Consider the following 13,020-nt stretch of genomic DNA (forward strand, 5'->3'; position numbering starts at 1 on the left):
TTCCTTCTTCTAAGAAGGAACCTCTTCTTGATGCCAGAAGTGCGAGGGCTCCATCCATCACCTGCTGCACTCAGACTGATGCTCTGGCCCTCCCTCAGCATGAGTGAGGCCAACCTGATCGTGGCTTCTGGGAACACAGAATTGTGGGATGGATTAAATGTTTGAGCATTGTGTTGCAATAATATAAATAAAGGCAAAAGAGGAAATGACATCAGGCAGGCTGTGGGCCTCGCACACCTGGCCAATGACTATCTTAGCCATACATGTACAATGACGCTTCATTTAAAATAGCTAAACATCATAATACAATCCCATCGCCACCAACTATATTATGAATTGGGATTTCACAAGCTGCTTCCCTGCTCCTTTCATTGTTTATTTAATACAGAAAACTGACAGAAATTATAATTTTCCAAATCTAAATTGCTTCCACCTTGATAGTCTATGCAGGTGTTGTCATGCAGTGTTTATGTCTGCCTGTGCAAAAGATACAGTGGAGAACTCCCTTTGTACATCCTTTATTCTGATTTGTCCTCTTTATCATATACTGTTTTTCAAGTCTTGCTTCCTGACAAAAGCACTTCACCATGTTTTAATCTTTTATTTTCCAGCTCATTCACAGATTTTTTGTTTATTCTTTACATTCTGAAAATTTAGCAAATCCAGTTTTTAATCTGTTACTCTCAGAAGTTTGGGAGTCCATCAAGGAATTTCTCAAACAATTTTGAAGCTTATTTTTTTTGTTCTTTTTCTAAAACAGTGCTTGAACAGGAAAGGGTCAGTGTGCTCATGTTTTCAACCTACTGGTGTCCTCAGCCCTTTAACGTAAACACATCACTAAAATTGAAATACTTCTTCCTCTAAGAAACTGTAAAGAATAAGTAAGATTTGTTTTATAACTTGAGTCCTTTTCTGTTTGGTTATGTCACCAAGTTTCTTGCTAATTTAAATAAGATAGTAGAGACGTGGTGAGCTAGAAAATGGGTGCTGGCACTCGGGAGTTTGCTAGACAGAGGGGAAAAAAGACCTGGAACCAAGAAGTACCAGCCAAGATGTTTTTGAAATAAGTAAGTGGCATTGCTTGAGAGGATTAACTTAAGTGAACGTTTGTGTGATGAGTTTTAGCAACTGAACAAGGTAAAACTGTTTTGGCAACTGCTGCCCAACCCTCTTGTTGTTTTGTGACCTTCATGTATAGTGATAATAAAATACATCATGCAAAATTATTGGTAGATCCTTTCTAATTCCTTACTGTGGAAGCAGAGGATTTTTCTTACATCCAAGGTTTCCTTTCCACAGCCTCAGAGCTAACCTCCTATGCTTTAATGGATTATCCAGATGCTTATGCTCCACTAAGACAGGGCGAGTGGTGGGGGGGGAAAGGGGAAGACGATGTCCAGCAGCTGCACTTTTCAAATTAAGTAACTAAAACCCGGTGTATTTTTGGAGAAAGATTACAGTTTAAGAGACTACGGCAACACAGGATACAGAATAATACTTATTATTGACATGAGATCTATGATATGAGGAGAAAATGACTTTTACACAACACTAGGAAGAGATGTGGCGGCTGAAACTGAAAACAGCTCTCAAAGACTGCCTGCTTTTACTCTCCTCGTTTATTCCTCCCTCAAGGTACCCGCGGGCAAGCCTTCCTGTGCTTCCCCGGCATTTTCTGGTCCTGGGTTATCCGCAGGCACACACCTCATCTTTGCCCTTACTCACCCAAGCCGTACATCCGGAAGCTTTACACCCGGACAACGCTAAGGAGCAGCTAGGTGGCGTACGGCAAAGATCCAAGATGAGGCGACTCAAAGAGGGGCTGGGGGGTTTGCAGGGCTGTGAGCAGCGCGGGGCCGCCGGGCGGAACTGAGCGAGCATCACAGCTACGGCCGGCGGGCCGGGCCTCGGCGCCGCACTGCTGCCTAGCCTCCATCCCGCTGACCGCCCCCGCCAGCGGAACGCTATAAGCAGCTGCCGGGGGCGAGAGGGGGCGCGGGCGCAGCTTCGCCCGCCATGTAAAGCAGGCCGCTCCTCCGGCCGCGCCCGCGGCTTGCATTCCCGCAGCCCGCGGAGCCGGCACGGCCCGCTCATCCCCCACCGCCCGCCGCTCCTCTCGCGAGAGGTGGTGGCGGCCGGCTAGCTGACAGGCGCTGACAGGCTTTGACAGGCGGGCGAGCCGCGGAGACCCCCGCCCCGGGCCGGGCGCTGCGTGTCGTTCCCCCTTCCCCGGCCCCCAGAGCCGTGGGCTCCGTCCTTCCCGGGGCCGCCGCGGGGCGGATGCTGCTACGGCCATACTTTGGGCCGGGAGGAGCCGCCGCCACCCTCCCCGCCAGCGCTGCCGGCGGGTCGGGAAGCCGCTCCCGCGGCCGCTGCCAGGAGCGGGCGGAGCTTAGAGAGCAGGCAGCGCCGGCAGCCCTCCGCATCTCGCTGTCGCCCGAGCAGGGAAGCGAGCGGGAGCGGGGAGGCAGCAGTGCCCGTTTCGCATCCAAGTTCCTGTCGCCACCGGGAGGGGATGAGGTGTTGAAAACAGCCGCCGGAGGCCAGAAGGAGGAGGGCAGTGGGGGCCGTTTCCTTCCGCGGCTCCACCGCCCCACAACGCCGCGTGCCCCGCGCAGCTGCCCCCCGCAGAAGCCCCGGTGGGCTCGCCCGACGCGGCCGCTCCTCCGCGCGCGGCGCTGTCAGGGTGGCGGGCGGCTTTTCCGCGTAGCGGGCGCGCTTGGCGGCAGGCGAGCGGGAGCACGAAGGCGGCGGCGGGGCCGGGTCCGGCGGAGGCAGCGCGCGGTTAGGCAGGGGCGGGGGGGGGCGGTAGCCGCACCGGCGGCATCATCACCTGGCGCTGCAGCAGGGGGCGGGGCGTGCGCGGCGCCAGGCGTTGTGTGCGGCGCGCTGCAGCCCCGGGCGCTGGTTGGTGGTTTAAAGCAGCGGAGCCGCGGCCGCGAGGGGTGGTCACAGCGTTGGGGCTGCAGCGGCGCGCAGTGCTCGGCTGGCAAGAAGAGGGGAAGGGAAGAGGGAAAGGCAGAGAAAGACGGAGAGAGAGAGAGAGAGGGGTATGGAGAGCAAACAGCAGCAGCAGGACCAGCCGCCGGCTGGCCTCGCCGTGATGGGGGCTACAAGCGATGAGCGGCGTTCGGAGGACGGCAAGGATGGGGCTGGCGGCGAAACTCTGGGCAGACCGCTGGGTCCCACGCCGAGCCAGAGCCGCTTCCAGGTGGACCTGGTGGCCGAGGGCGCCGGCCGCCCGGCCGAGGAGCCCCGCAAGGCGAGCGGGGAAGGCGGCGCGGCGGGGAAAGGCAGTGAGGAAGCCAAGGGCAGGTTTCGGGTGAACTTTGTGGACCCGTCGGCTGGTGGCGAGAGCCCTGGCGAGCCGGGGGGCGGCAGTTCGGAGGGCGGCAATGTCAGTTTTCAGAACGGTGGCGACACGGTGATGAGCGAGGGCAGCCTGCACTCCGGCGGTCACCACCACTACTACTATGATACCCACACCAACACCTACTACTTGCGCACCTTCGGCCACAACACCATGGACGCTGTGCCCCGAATCGACTACTACCGGCACACGGCCGCCGACCTGGGCGAGAAGCTAATTCGGCCCAGTCTGGCCGAGCTGCACGATGAGCTAGATAAGGTGAGCGCCCGCTGCGTACCCCCGGGTACTCCCCACCCTTCTCTCGGCTGTCTCCGTGCAGGGCGGTCGCGGCCTAGGACCCCGCATTGTGCCCCCGGCGGGGCCGTGCGGGTCCTCAGTGCGCGCCGGTAGCGGTGGGAGGATAATGCGAAAAGCGCCGAGAGCCTCGAGGAGGCGCAAAAACAGTGCGAATGCATCGGGTCGCTTGCGCCTGCATCGTGGGGTTTTTTCTTTATATTTTTTTTTCATGACGCATTGAGGTTCTCCCTCCACCCCCCCCCCCCCCCCGCCGTGTTTTTGTGATATGGTGCCGGTGGTGAGAGGTAGCTCCAGCTGTAGGCTTGCGGGGTGTTTTTTTTGCATCGCCGGGAGAGAGGATGTGTTCTAGACACAACGGTTTTCCACTTGGTCCATATCGCCTTAGGATAGGGAATTAAGAAGCCTGCGAGAGGTGTTAGTCAGGGAAGGGGAATGAAAATGTTTGGATGAGATGATAAAACCCCCAAGCAATGAAGGAGGATTCACTTGCTTTTACGAGTGAGAAGAGGCTTGTCCTCCAACCAGCTGAAAACGCTTGCCTCGCCCTGCACAGGCAGTGCCGAACCAAAGCGCCTTCTGGCGTGATGCTGAAAGCTGCACAGCTAACAGCTGAGGCTCCTTGTCCCCCTTAAGATCTTTAAGAGTCTTTTCTGAGTAGCCCTGCATGTGAGGGCGTCATGAACAGGGCTTCCGAAATTTTGAAGCTGTGAGTGTCAAGGTTTTTCTGTTTTGGACTAGCCAGTGTGTTACTGGAGACGCTACAGTGAAAGCTTATTTGCATCATAGGCTGTCTTTATTAAAAGTCAAGCTTTACCTGAACCTAGAAGTAATTTGATGTGTTTTTTAGATCATTATTAAACTATCATGACTAAACAAAAGCCAGATCAAGCTATTGCAGTGCTGATTTCTTACCTCTTGGTATATGGCTGTGCTCGAAGAAGCCCATGCCCTAGTGTTTTTTTTCTGCTGGGTTTAGGGAAAGGAACAAGCATGTGGGCCACATCCTACAGTGTTTACAGGACTTTTTTCATCCTGCCTTTTGCTCCTTATAGGTGGCATTCCATGAGAAAATGTATGCTTTTTTGGGGACTGTCCAGTTTCACACCATTTTTACACAGATCACTGCGTTTGCACTGATCTGTGGGGGTTTTGTGGGGTTTTTGTATGCTGATTCTTCAAGTGTGTGTTTTCAAACTCTTCATGTATTCTGATAGAAATAATTCATGTGCTATGAAGATACTTCTTTGCAACATCTAAGACCAAATATCAGAATACTTACTGTGACAGCAAATTACTCTTGCCTTTCAGGTCCCCTCCTGATGGAGTTAAATGGTGTTCTGTAGTCTGTTTCTAAGTTAGTATGGAATGGAAGTTGGCAATTACTGTCTTGTGCATGAAGTTAGATACGCTATAAATAAACCACGTAATACATGTGAAAACACACTTTCCTCCCCCCCCGCCTCCCCTTCACGATTTCTAATGCCTGGCCAATAGTGGGATGATCAGGTTGCTAGATACTCTTCTCTGAATTTTTAAGCTTGGCAGATAGGTTTTTGGTGTGTTTATATTGCAGCAGTCAAGAAAGCTCCTTGTGACACCTTTAAGACATTTCAGTGTGGAATCAAATTTAATCTGCAGCTACAGTTTGTAGAAGTGCAATTTCTTCATAAAGAAGAAAAGCATGACAAGCAATTTTCTCTGTACAGTTGTGGCAGAGAGGAGCTGTAGATGACCTAATTGCAAGATCATTAGCAGAACAGTTTCACTATAAGCATTAATTAACTCAAATTCTTACTATCTCACATGTAATGAATTTGAGAATCTGCAGTGCCATTGGTGTGTATGTGAAGATTTTTTTTTCTTTTCTGATTTTTCTTAAAAAGTAGTTGTGTCCTGTCTGCTGTGCCCCCTGAAATGGGGGATGTCATGCTTAATTTTGGTTACATTGAATATTATACTTAAGTATTAATTTAAAAAAACTGTCATGGTATAAACTTCAGAAGTTAGGTTGAAGTTCTATATAGTAACTCTGTTTTGTCACAGGATGTTAATTCTGAAGGCAGTTAATGTGTTAGCAAGCATTTAGGCTTATATGAAGAAGGGAAGCAATTTTTTTTACTTAGGACAGCTTGCAAGATGAAGTGGAGAGCACAGAACCTTTTAATAAGGGTATGTCATGCATACTGATAGCATTGGATACCTACCTTTTTCCTAATCTCTGGAGTAAAAGATGTACTACGTTTGTGATTGTTCCTGATTCCTGGCCGCAGAATGATGATAACTTTTAAATCATAATGGAGCCATGCATTCATATGAAGAATGTTCACAAAGCTATTGTGCTCTTTTTTCCACGGTGTTTCAGGGGGTTTATTGTCTCTGTTCCCAAAGTGACATTTGGTTCCCGCTGACTAATGGTAGTGGTCTTTACTGTTGAATAATACTATGCATTAAAGAAGATATTTCAGTGACTATTAAGAAGTTGAAAAAACTAGCCCTTCAGCTGTGTTTTTTTTTTTTGTACTAACTTAATTTGCACAGCATGTATGCCAAAGACTTCGTAGGGCAGCTGATGTAAACATCCAAGTACAATTTCATAAAATCTGCACTTATGTAAAAACCTATTGTTATGTTCCTGTTTCTTGACCCAGTACTTAAAGGTTGGCAGTTACTTTGTGTTAAGACTGATCAAAAAATATATTCACCAGCAGTGTGGTTCACTGCTTTGAATGAAGCAGTTTCTTCTTGAAGTTAAAGTTTATGCTATTTGCAAACTGGTCACAGCCCAGAAAGCTAACCATGTCCTGGGCCATGTCAAAAGGAGCATGACCAGCAGGTTGAAGAAGGTGATGACCCTCAACGCTTCTCTCATGAGACTCCACTTAGAGTATTGTGTACATTTCTGGTGTTCTCAACATAAGAAGCACATGAAACTGTTGGAGCAAGTCCAGAGGAGGGACACAAGGATAATAAGGGGACTGAAGGACCTCTTGTGTGAAAACAGGTTGAGAAAGTTGGGGCTGTTCCGCCTGGAGAAGGCTGCTTGGAGGCCTCATAGCAGCCTGCCAGTATCTGACAGGGACCTACAAGGATGGTGGGGAGGGACTCTTCATCAGGGACTGTAGTGATAGGTCAAGGGGTAATGGATTCAAACTTAAACAGGGGAAGTTAAGGTTAGATATGAGGAAGAAATTCTTTATTGTGAGGGTGGTCAGGCGCTGGAACAGGCTGCCTAAAGAAGCAGTAAATGCTGCATCCCTGGCAGTGTTCAGGGCCAGGCTGGACAGAGCCTTGGGCGACATGGTGTAGTGTGAGGCACCCTGTTTGTGGCAGGGGGGTTGAAACTAGATCCAGTCCTAACCATTGTATGATTCTATTTTTTATTCTTTTTTGCTTTTAAAATGTTGTGAGGCAGTGTTACAGTAATGTTGATGCTGGTGCCAATTATAGAACAGAGGGGTTTCGTTTATTTTTTTGCTTAGTTTTTTTTTTTACAAGCCTCAAATGTTTAACTGTTCTACTGATTCTGTTCTCAAAGAAAAGTACTTGTTGGAGGAACATATGTGTTCCTCCACATATGTGTACAGAAGGGGTATTTTTTCTTTTTTTACAGGGGTTTGTCTTGCTGTCTTTGTAGAATAGGTGTTTAACCACCTCAAGTTTCATGTGGTCATTTCAAGAGAGGCTTTCCTAGTAGAAAAGAAAGGGGTTGTTCTTGAAACTGACTGTGGAAGCATAGATGGGTGATGCTGCAGTACAAGGGGATGACTTGCATACTACTGATCTTGAGCTGTCATGTTAAATTTCAGGTGAGGGGTCTTGTCTTCATACATCATTGGCTGCACATAACCAGGTGATCAGTCTGTTGTTTACCCAATAGGTGTTCATTAATCTTCCTTTGCTTTAGAGAGATGATAAAGGGAATTTGGTAATGCTGTTATAGTTGCTAATCTCCTTAGATAAGGTAATGCTTTGCAGGAGCATTAGTCTCCAGAGACAGAGAGGTGAGAGGATAGTTACTAACAAAGAAGTGGGAGGGAAACTGCATACCACGATGGGTAGGGTTTTGTTGCAGCCCTGTCCCCTCCCTACTTGAAGTGATCTACCTTCATTCAGATAGTATCAAGATTGAAAGTGTCCTAGCCTCCCTTAACTTTTTCTAGCTTCTTTTAGGAATTTCTGTTTCACTTCGGTCATTTCTCTGTGTAAACAAAGCTGTAGCCCGTAGAAGGCATTCCACCTGCCTTTGTCTTCCTCAGTGCAAAAAATTACCATGCTGTATCACCATAGTTGTTATAGTTCTGGAAGGTGAATATTTCTAAAGTATTCGGAATTTGACAGTGTCTTAGTAATCCACTGCTATGCATTAATGTGTGTCTTTTTTCAGTATAGTATTGCCTTCATTGGGGAGTTTATTCTTTTTTGAAGAATAAACTTCAATATGTGAGTGATTTGGTGTATCGCAGTCATTTACAATTGTGGTAAGTAGCTGTTGTGTGAACGAAGCCCTCTGCTGGTAGCGTTGATCTGTTATTTGTTAAATATTGGGAGGGCTAGTTGGCTCCCTTAGCAGGCTAGAAGGTAGTAATCTTGGAGGAAGATCTTAACATCACCCCCATTCTGCCCAAATTAAAAGCAAAAACAGCAACAACAAAAACCCCCATACCCTTCCCCGTCCACCCCCAAAAAAAAACCCAAACAACAAAAAAACCCAACCCAAACACAAAATAAAAAAACCCCACAAAACAAAAAAAAACCCCAAAACAAACCCCAAAGGCATTAGAAGTCTTGCTTCCTCCCACACAGAAATCCATGCACCTGTCCTCTGAATTTGAAGATAGAAATAGGAAAGAAGACATTACTGATAGTTTTGATGCTGAGTTGAGGGTGGTTTTGTTTGATTTTGTTGAAGCTGAATGGCTGGGTTTTTTTGGCTGTCTGGCTTTCATTTATTTTTTCTTGAGCACTGCAGTTTTCCCTCTTATGTAATAACTTAGAATGTTTAACTTAAACACACTGAAAAGGCTGCATATGGCACTGCTTTTTAACAAAGAACATTTTCTCTTGAAAGTGTTAATTGACGGCTACACCTCTGACATTGTTTATATCCCCTTCCACACCTGTTCTTAGTTTGTACCTGCTCAGTTTGTTAAGAAAACAAGCTAGATGACCATGTTATGTAAGGTCTGTCTTTAAAAACTTCTTCTTCCCCTCTCCCTCACTGGAACACTGAGACCCACTTGCAGATATTTTATTTTACTACCTTGCTGAATCTTGTTTACAGTCTTTGGGTCTTAGTTCTTGAATCAGTGTGTTTTTAGTTCAGATAGCTTTTTTTTCCCTCTTGCTCTCCTTTATATTTGTAAGCATAACTTGAACATTCTTTCTGAACTTCATTGTATTTAAAGAAACCAAGAAAAACTCTCTTAGTCTTGATCTCTGTGGTCTTGGACATCGTAGAAGGTTTTAATTTATAACTGTTCTTCTCCATCACTCTTGAAAAGCAGTGAGCTTAGTGCAGCTGTACTCAGGTGAGGCTTTATTAACATTATGTATAGTGGTGTTTTTATGCTTTTTCACTTTGTGTGGAGAACCCTAAATTTGTTTAGCCTGATACTGACATCCTCAGCAAGGGGCAAAAAGTAATACACCACTCTACTTGCAGCGGTAAGTTATATCAGTCCTCCAGGGTCTGTATTTCATAAGGACCAAATGTTTTTGGTACTTTTGTATTGGTTGATGCTTGAATCTCTTTTTACCTAGTCTTTGTGACAAGTCTTTAGTCCAAAACACCTGTGGAACACTGAAGTCTTTAAACTGTCTTCAACAAACTGCCAATATTGTGCTCTTTACTTTGCTTTTTTATTGTTCTAGAGAAGCTGGAAGTAACTGAGTGTTATTAACAGATTGTAGTTTCACAGCAGAAGTGTGGGCTAATGCTGAAAGGGGTAAACTTTTGTGCTCTCTAGTGGTGATGTTTGTATTTTTGAATTGGATCTGGGAAGTGATGTGGTTTACAGCAAGAACCACCACCATTCTGCAACTGCAGTCTTGTGCTGGATGTGCTGAGTCAGTTCCCTGATCAAATGCACCAGTGTGTTTTGATTGCACAGTCATATGAATAACAGAATTTTTGAGCATGCACCCTAACATCTGTGTATTTACTTGCAAGGTAATTGCATGTGTTACTGTGTTAATATTGTGTATGAAAAAAAAAATGAGGTAAACATGAAATAAAGTATGAAGATTTCTGAAAGTGATTATTAACATTACAAGAAGGTTTTTCTTCTCACTATCCCAATGGTCTGTCTTCTGCACTGCTTGGAGACTGCTGCAATGCACTAGGAGTGCCTTGAGTGCTCATGTGAAAAGGCATTGTGATTTCCCAGAAGAGTGGAACCAAGGAAGAAAGGAGGAAGTGCCTGTTCAGAGGTGTTTTTTTTAATAAACCAGTCTTAGCTGACATACTGTTAGTGTCAGTGACTAGTTAAAGACCAGAGCCTGGAAGCATAGTAATAACTTTTCTCTGGAACTGATTAAAGAGGAAGGTGCAGCAGAATTTATCTTCAAAATAACTTTTTCCAATGTAGATACTGCATTTGATTGGGTCTCAGATGATTCTCGTTCTTGGAGAATGTTCTTGCAGAGGAGGAGGTTGGCAAGATCAGTATCTTGGAGTAATTCAAAACAGTATACTACATCTTCTGTTGCATCCTTCAGATTTTTTTCCAAAAGTCCCATGTAATACGCATTCATGGGCATCCACAAGTGCATTTGCCTCCTCTTCTTGGTGTAGGTAATAGCAATCACAATATGGTCATTTGTTCGCTACTAAAATTTTTTCAAACAGTTGACTTGGAATTGTTTGCCTTTCAGTTTTTTGGAAGCTGTCCAGTTCTTGCAGCTTGAGTGCATGGAATGTCTTTATTTCTACACTTCAGCATGCTGATTAGGCCAAAGAAACTTACTGAAATTTCTTTTTATGCATTAAAAACTAAGATGCATTGTCTGTGCCTGATAACTGACTTAAGGGTGCAATGATAAAAAAAAAAAGTAAAAAAGTATTAAAATTCCTTTTGTAACAAGGAAGCTTCTCTGGCATCTTCATTTTGCTGGTTAACTTTCCTTCTTCAATTAAGATGCTTTTATTACAGATTGTACAGTTGTTTTTAATTCGAAGAAAATAGCAATGTCTGTTTCAGCTGTAAAGAAACTTATGCTAGGTTTATTTCAGCTTATTCTGAGGGTTTACACGGTAAAAGAGACTTCTAAGGCTATTATGAGTAATACTGCTATTGAGCTGTAAGCAATTTGGCAGCTTTTGTTTGAACATAGTGCTGTGCCAGTGCAAGTGCCAACAGATGTACAAGCTCTGCTCATTGATGGCTAAGGGGATGTGCCTGTAGTTGTATGTATCACTTCATGTCATGATGTTAAAAATACCAGCAGTGCTTAATTGATTTTTAAGATTATTTCAGTGGGCTGTTTAGTCTGTTGTAAGTCAGTAGGTTAAATAATATTTTCCGTGAATTCACTACATATAGAACTAGACTTTTGTGTGAAGTTCTATGAAGGTTACTGCTGTATAGTGTGGTACGCTTGCTCTACATCCCCCCCATCCCTTGAATGAAAAGTGCGTAACTCTTGCAGAAGTAGATGAAAATTGAAAGGTGTCAAGAGCAAAAACGCTTCAAATTAACGTTTTTTTGGGGTGGGGTGAATAGAGTGTGAAGATGATGTGGGAATTTGCTGTGATGCAAACAAGTTCTTCAGCAAGACTGAAATGGATTCTCTTTTGAAATTATTTACGGAACACTGTATTGAGAATCTTAAAATGGTATGGCTTGAAGGGGCCTTAAAGATCATCTAGTTCTACCCTCCCCTGCCATGGACAAGGACACCTTCCACTAGACCAGGTTGCCCAAAGCCCCATCCAGCCTGGCTTTGAAAACTTCCAGGGATGGGGCAGCCACAACTTTGCTGGGCAGCCTGTGCCAGTGTCTCACCACCCTCACTCAGACTACACTAGAGTAAGCACAACTTCTAGGCAAGAGGCTTGCTAATATGATTTAATTCAGTTCTTATGTGATCAAAATGCTGCATCTCCTCTCTGGAGACCAAAAAATTCTATGAAACACTTAAAAGATCTCTAACCATTCCACATGTATCAAGATAGTATTTCAGATAATGAAATGAAAACTACCTGTGTTCAGAGACTGGCTCTGTTTTCCTGAGAAGTGTGAGTTCTCTTCATGCCAATGGATATCAAAAGGAATATGACTATCCATGGACAGTAGTGAATAATTACTATAATAATCATTTACAGTACAGTGGTTCTTCTGGAAAAGGATCAGATAAAGTGGTGCAGTAGGGAAATTAAAATTTGGTTCTGGAGAGGGCAGGAAAGGAACAGTATATTAAAAGGGGAAATGAGGTGTATTTTTGAAGAGTGGATTAGACTACAGGTGTTTCTTCCTTTCAGGATGGATGGATTGGTTCCCCCTTTTTTGGGACTAGATGCAAATGATGCAATTTCCTGTTAACTAGAGAAAGTGGAGAGACTGGCAAAGTGTTGGGTGCTTTTTTCATTAGGTGTTTTGGTTTTGGGTGGGGTTTTTTTGTGGGTGTTATGGGTGGGGTTTAGGGGTCTTGTTACCTTTTTTTGGTGGTTTTTTGTTATTTTGGGTTTGGTTTTTTTTGTGGGTGTTTTTTGTCTGTTTTGTTTGTGGGTTTTTGGTTTTTTTTTTGGTGGTTTTTCTTTTCTTGGTTGTTTTGTGGGGGTTTTTTTGTTTGTTTATTTTGGTTTGGTTTGGAGTTTTTTTTTTTTTTCTGTTTTGGTTTGGTTTTGTCTTTTTTGTTGTTGTTGTTGTTGTTGTTGTTGTTGTGGCAGAACATGTTGACTGTTCCTTGACAGGAAGGCCTGACTTTCCCTACAGTATTTCTGTGAGTTCAGGACATAAGCGTTGTTGGTCTGCCATGGAGTAGCCGCACCTTATAGCTGCTGAACAGAGGGGTTTTCTCATTTGTCTCTATTCTCATGATCAGCTTGCCCAGAGTATTCATATAATCCTGTGCTTATGGAGGGATATATGAATCAAGGTGTGAAGATGTAGTTTATCTTGATGCTTTTGCAGATTGGCCTTGTTTTTTTATGGAGGGGGAAAAAAAAGTATTTATGTTTCTGATAGGATACTGTTCTCGCTTACCTGCAAATGTCAACAAAATTTTGGTACTGTGGCATGTTGTCGTGGTTTAAACTGAGCCACACAGCCCGTTCACTCACTCGCCCCCCACTTTTTACCTCTTTCTTTCCTTTCATGCCCCCCTCCCCCCCCCCCCCCCCCAGCTCCTGGAGG

General features: G+C 45.0%; 1 protein-coding gene across 2 annotated transcripts in view; it reads left to right on the forward strand.

The window, feature by feature from the left end:
* The first annotated feature begins 3,012 nt into the window (after window positions 1–3,012).
* The window catches only part of SLC12A2 (solute carrier family 12 member 2), a 64,974-nt gene continuing 54,966 nt past the window's right edge, over window positions 3,013–13,020 (forward strand). For both annotated transcript variants that reach the window (XM_065661819.1, XM_065661820.1), the window contains exon 1: window positions 3,013–3,628. In XM_065661819.1, coding sequence (XP_065517891.1) covers window positions 3,053–3,628 — 576 coding nt within the window. In that variant the 5' untranslated portion in view covers window positions 3,013–3,052. The remainder of the gene's footprint in view (window positions 3,629–13,020) is intronic.

This window comes from Lathamus discolor, chromosome Z, assembly GCF_037157495.1.
Source record: "Lathamus discolor isolate bLatDis1 chromosome Z, bLatDis1.hap1, whole genome shotgun sequence".
Taxonomy (NCBI): Eukaryota; Metazoa; Chordata; class Aves; order Psittaciformes; family Psittacidae; genus Lathamus; species Lathamus discolor.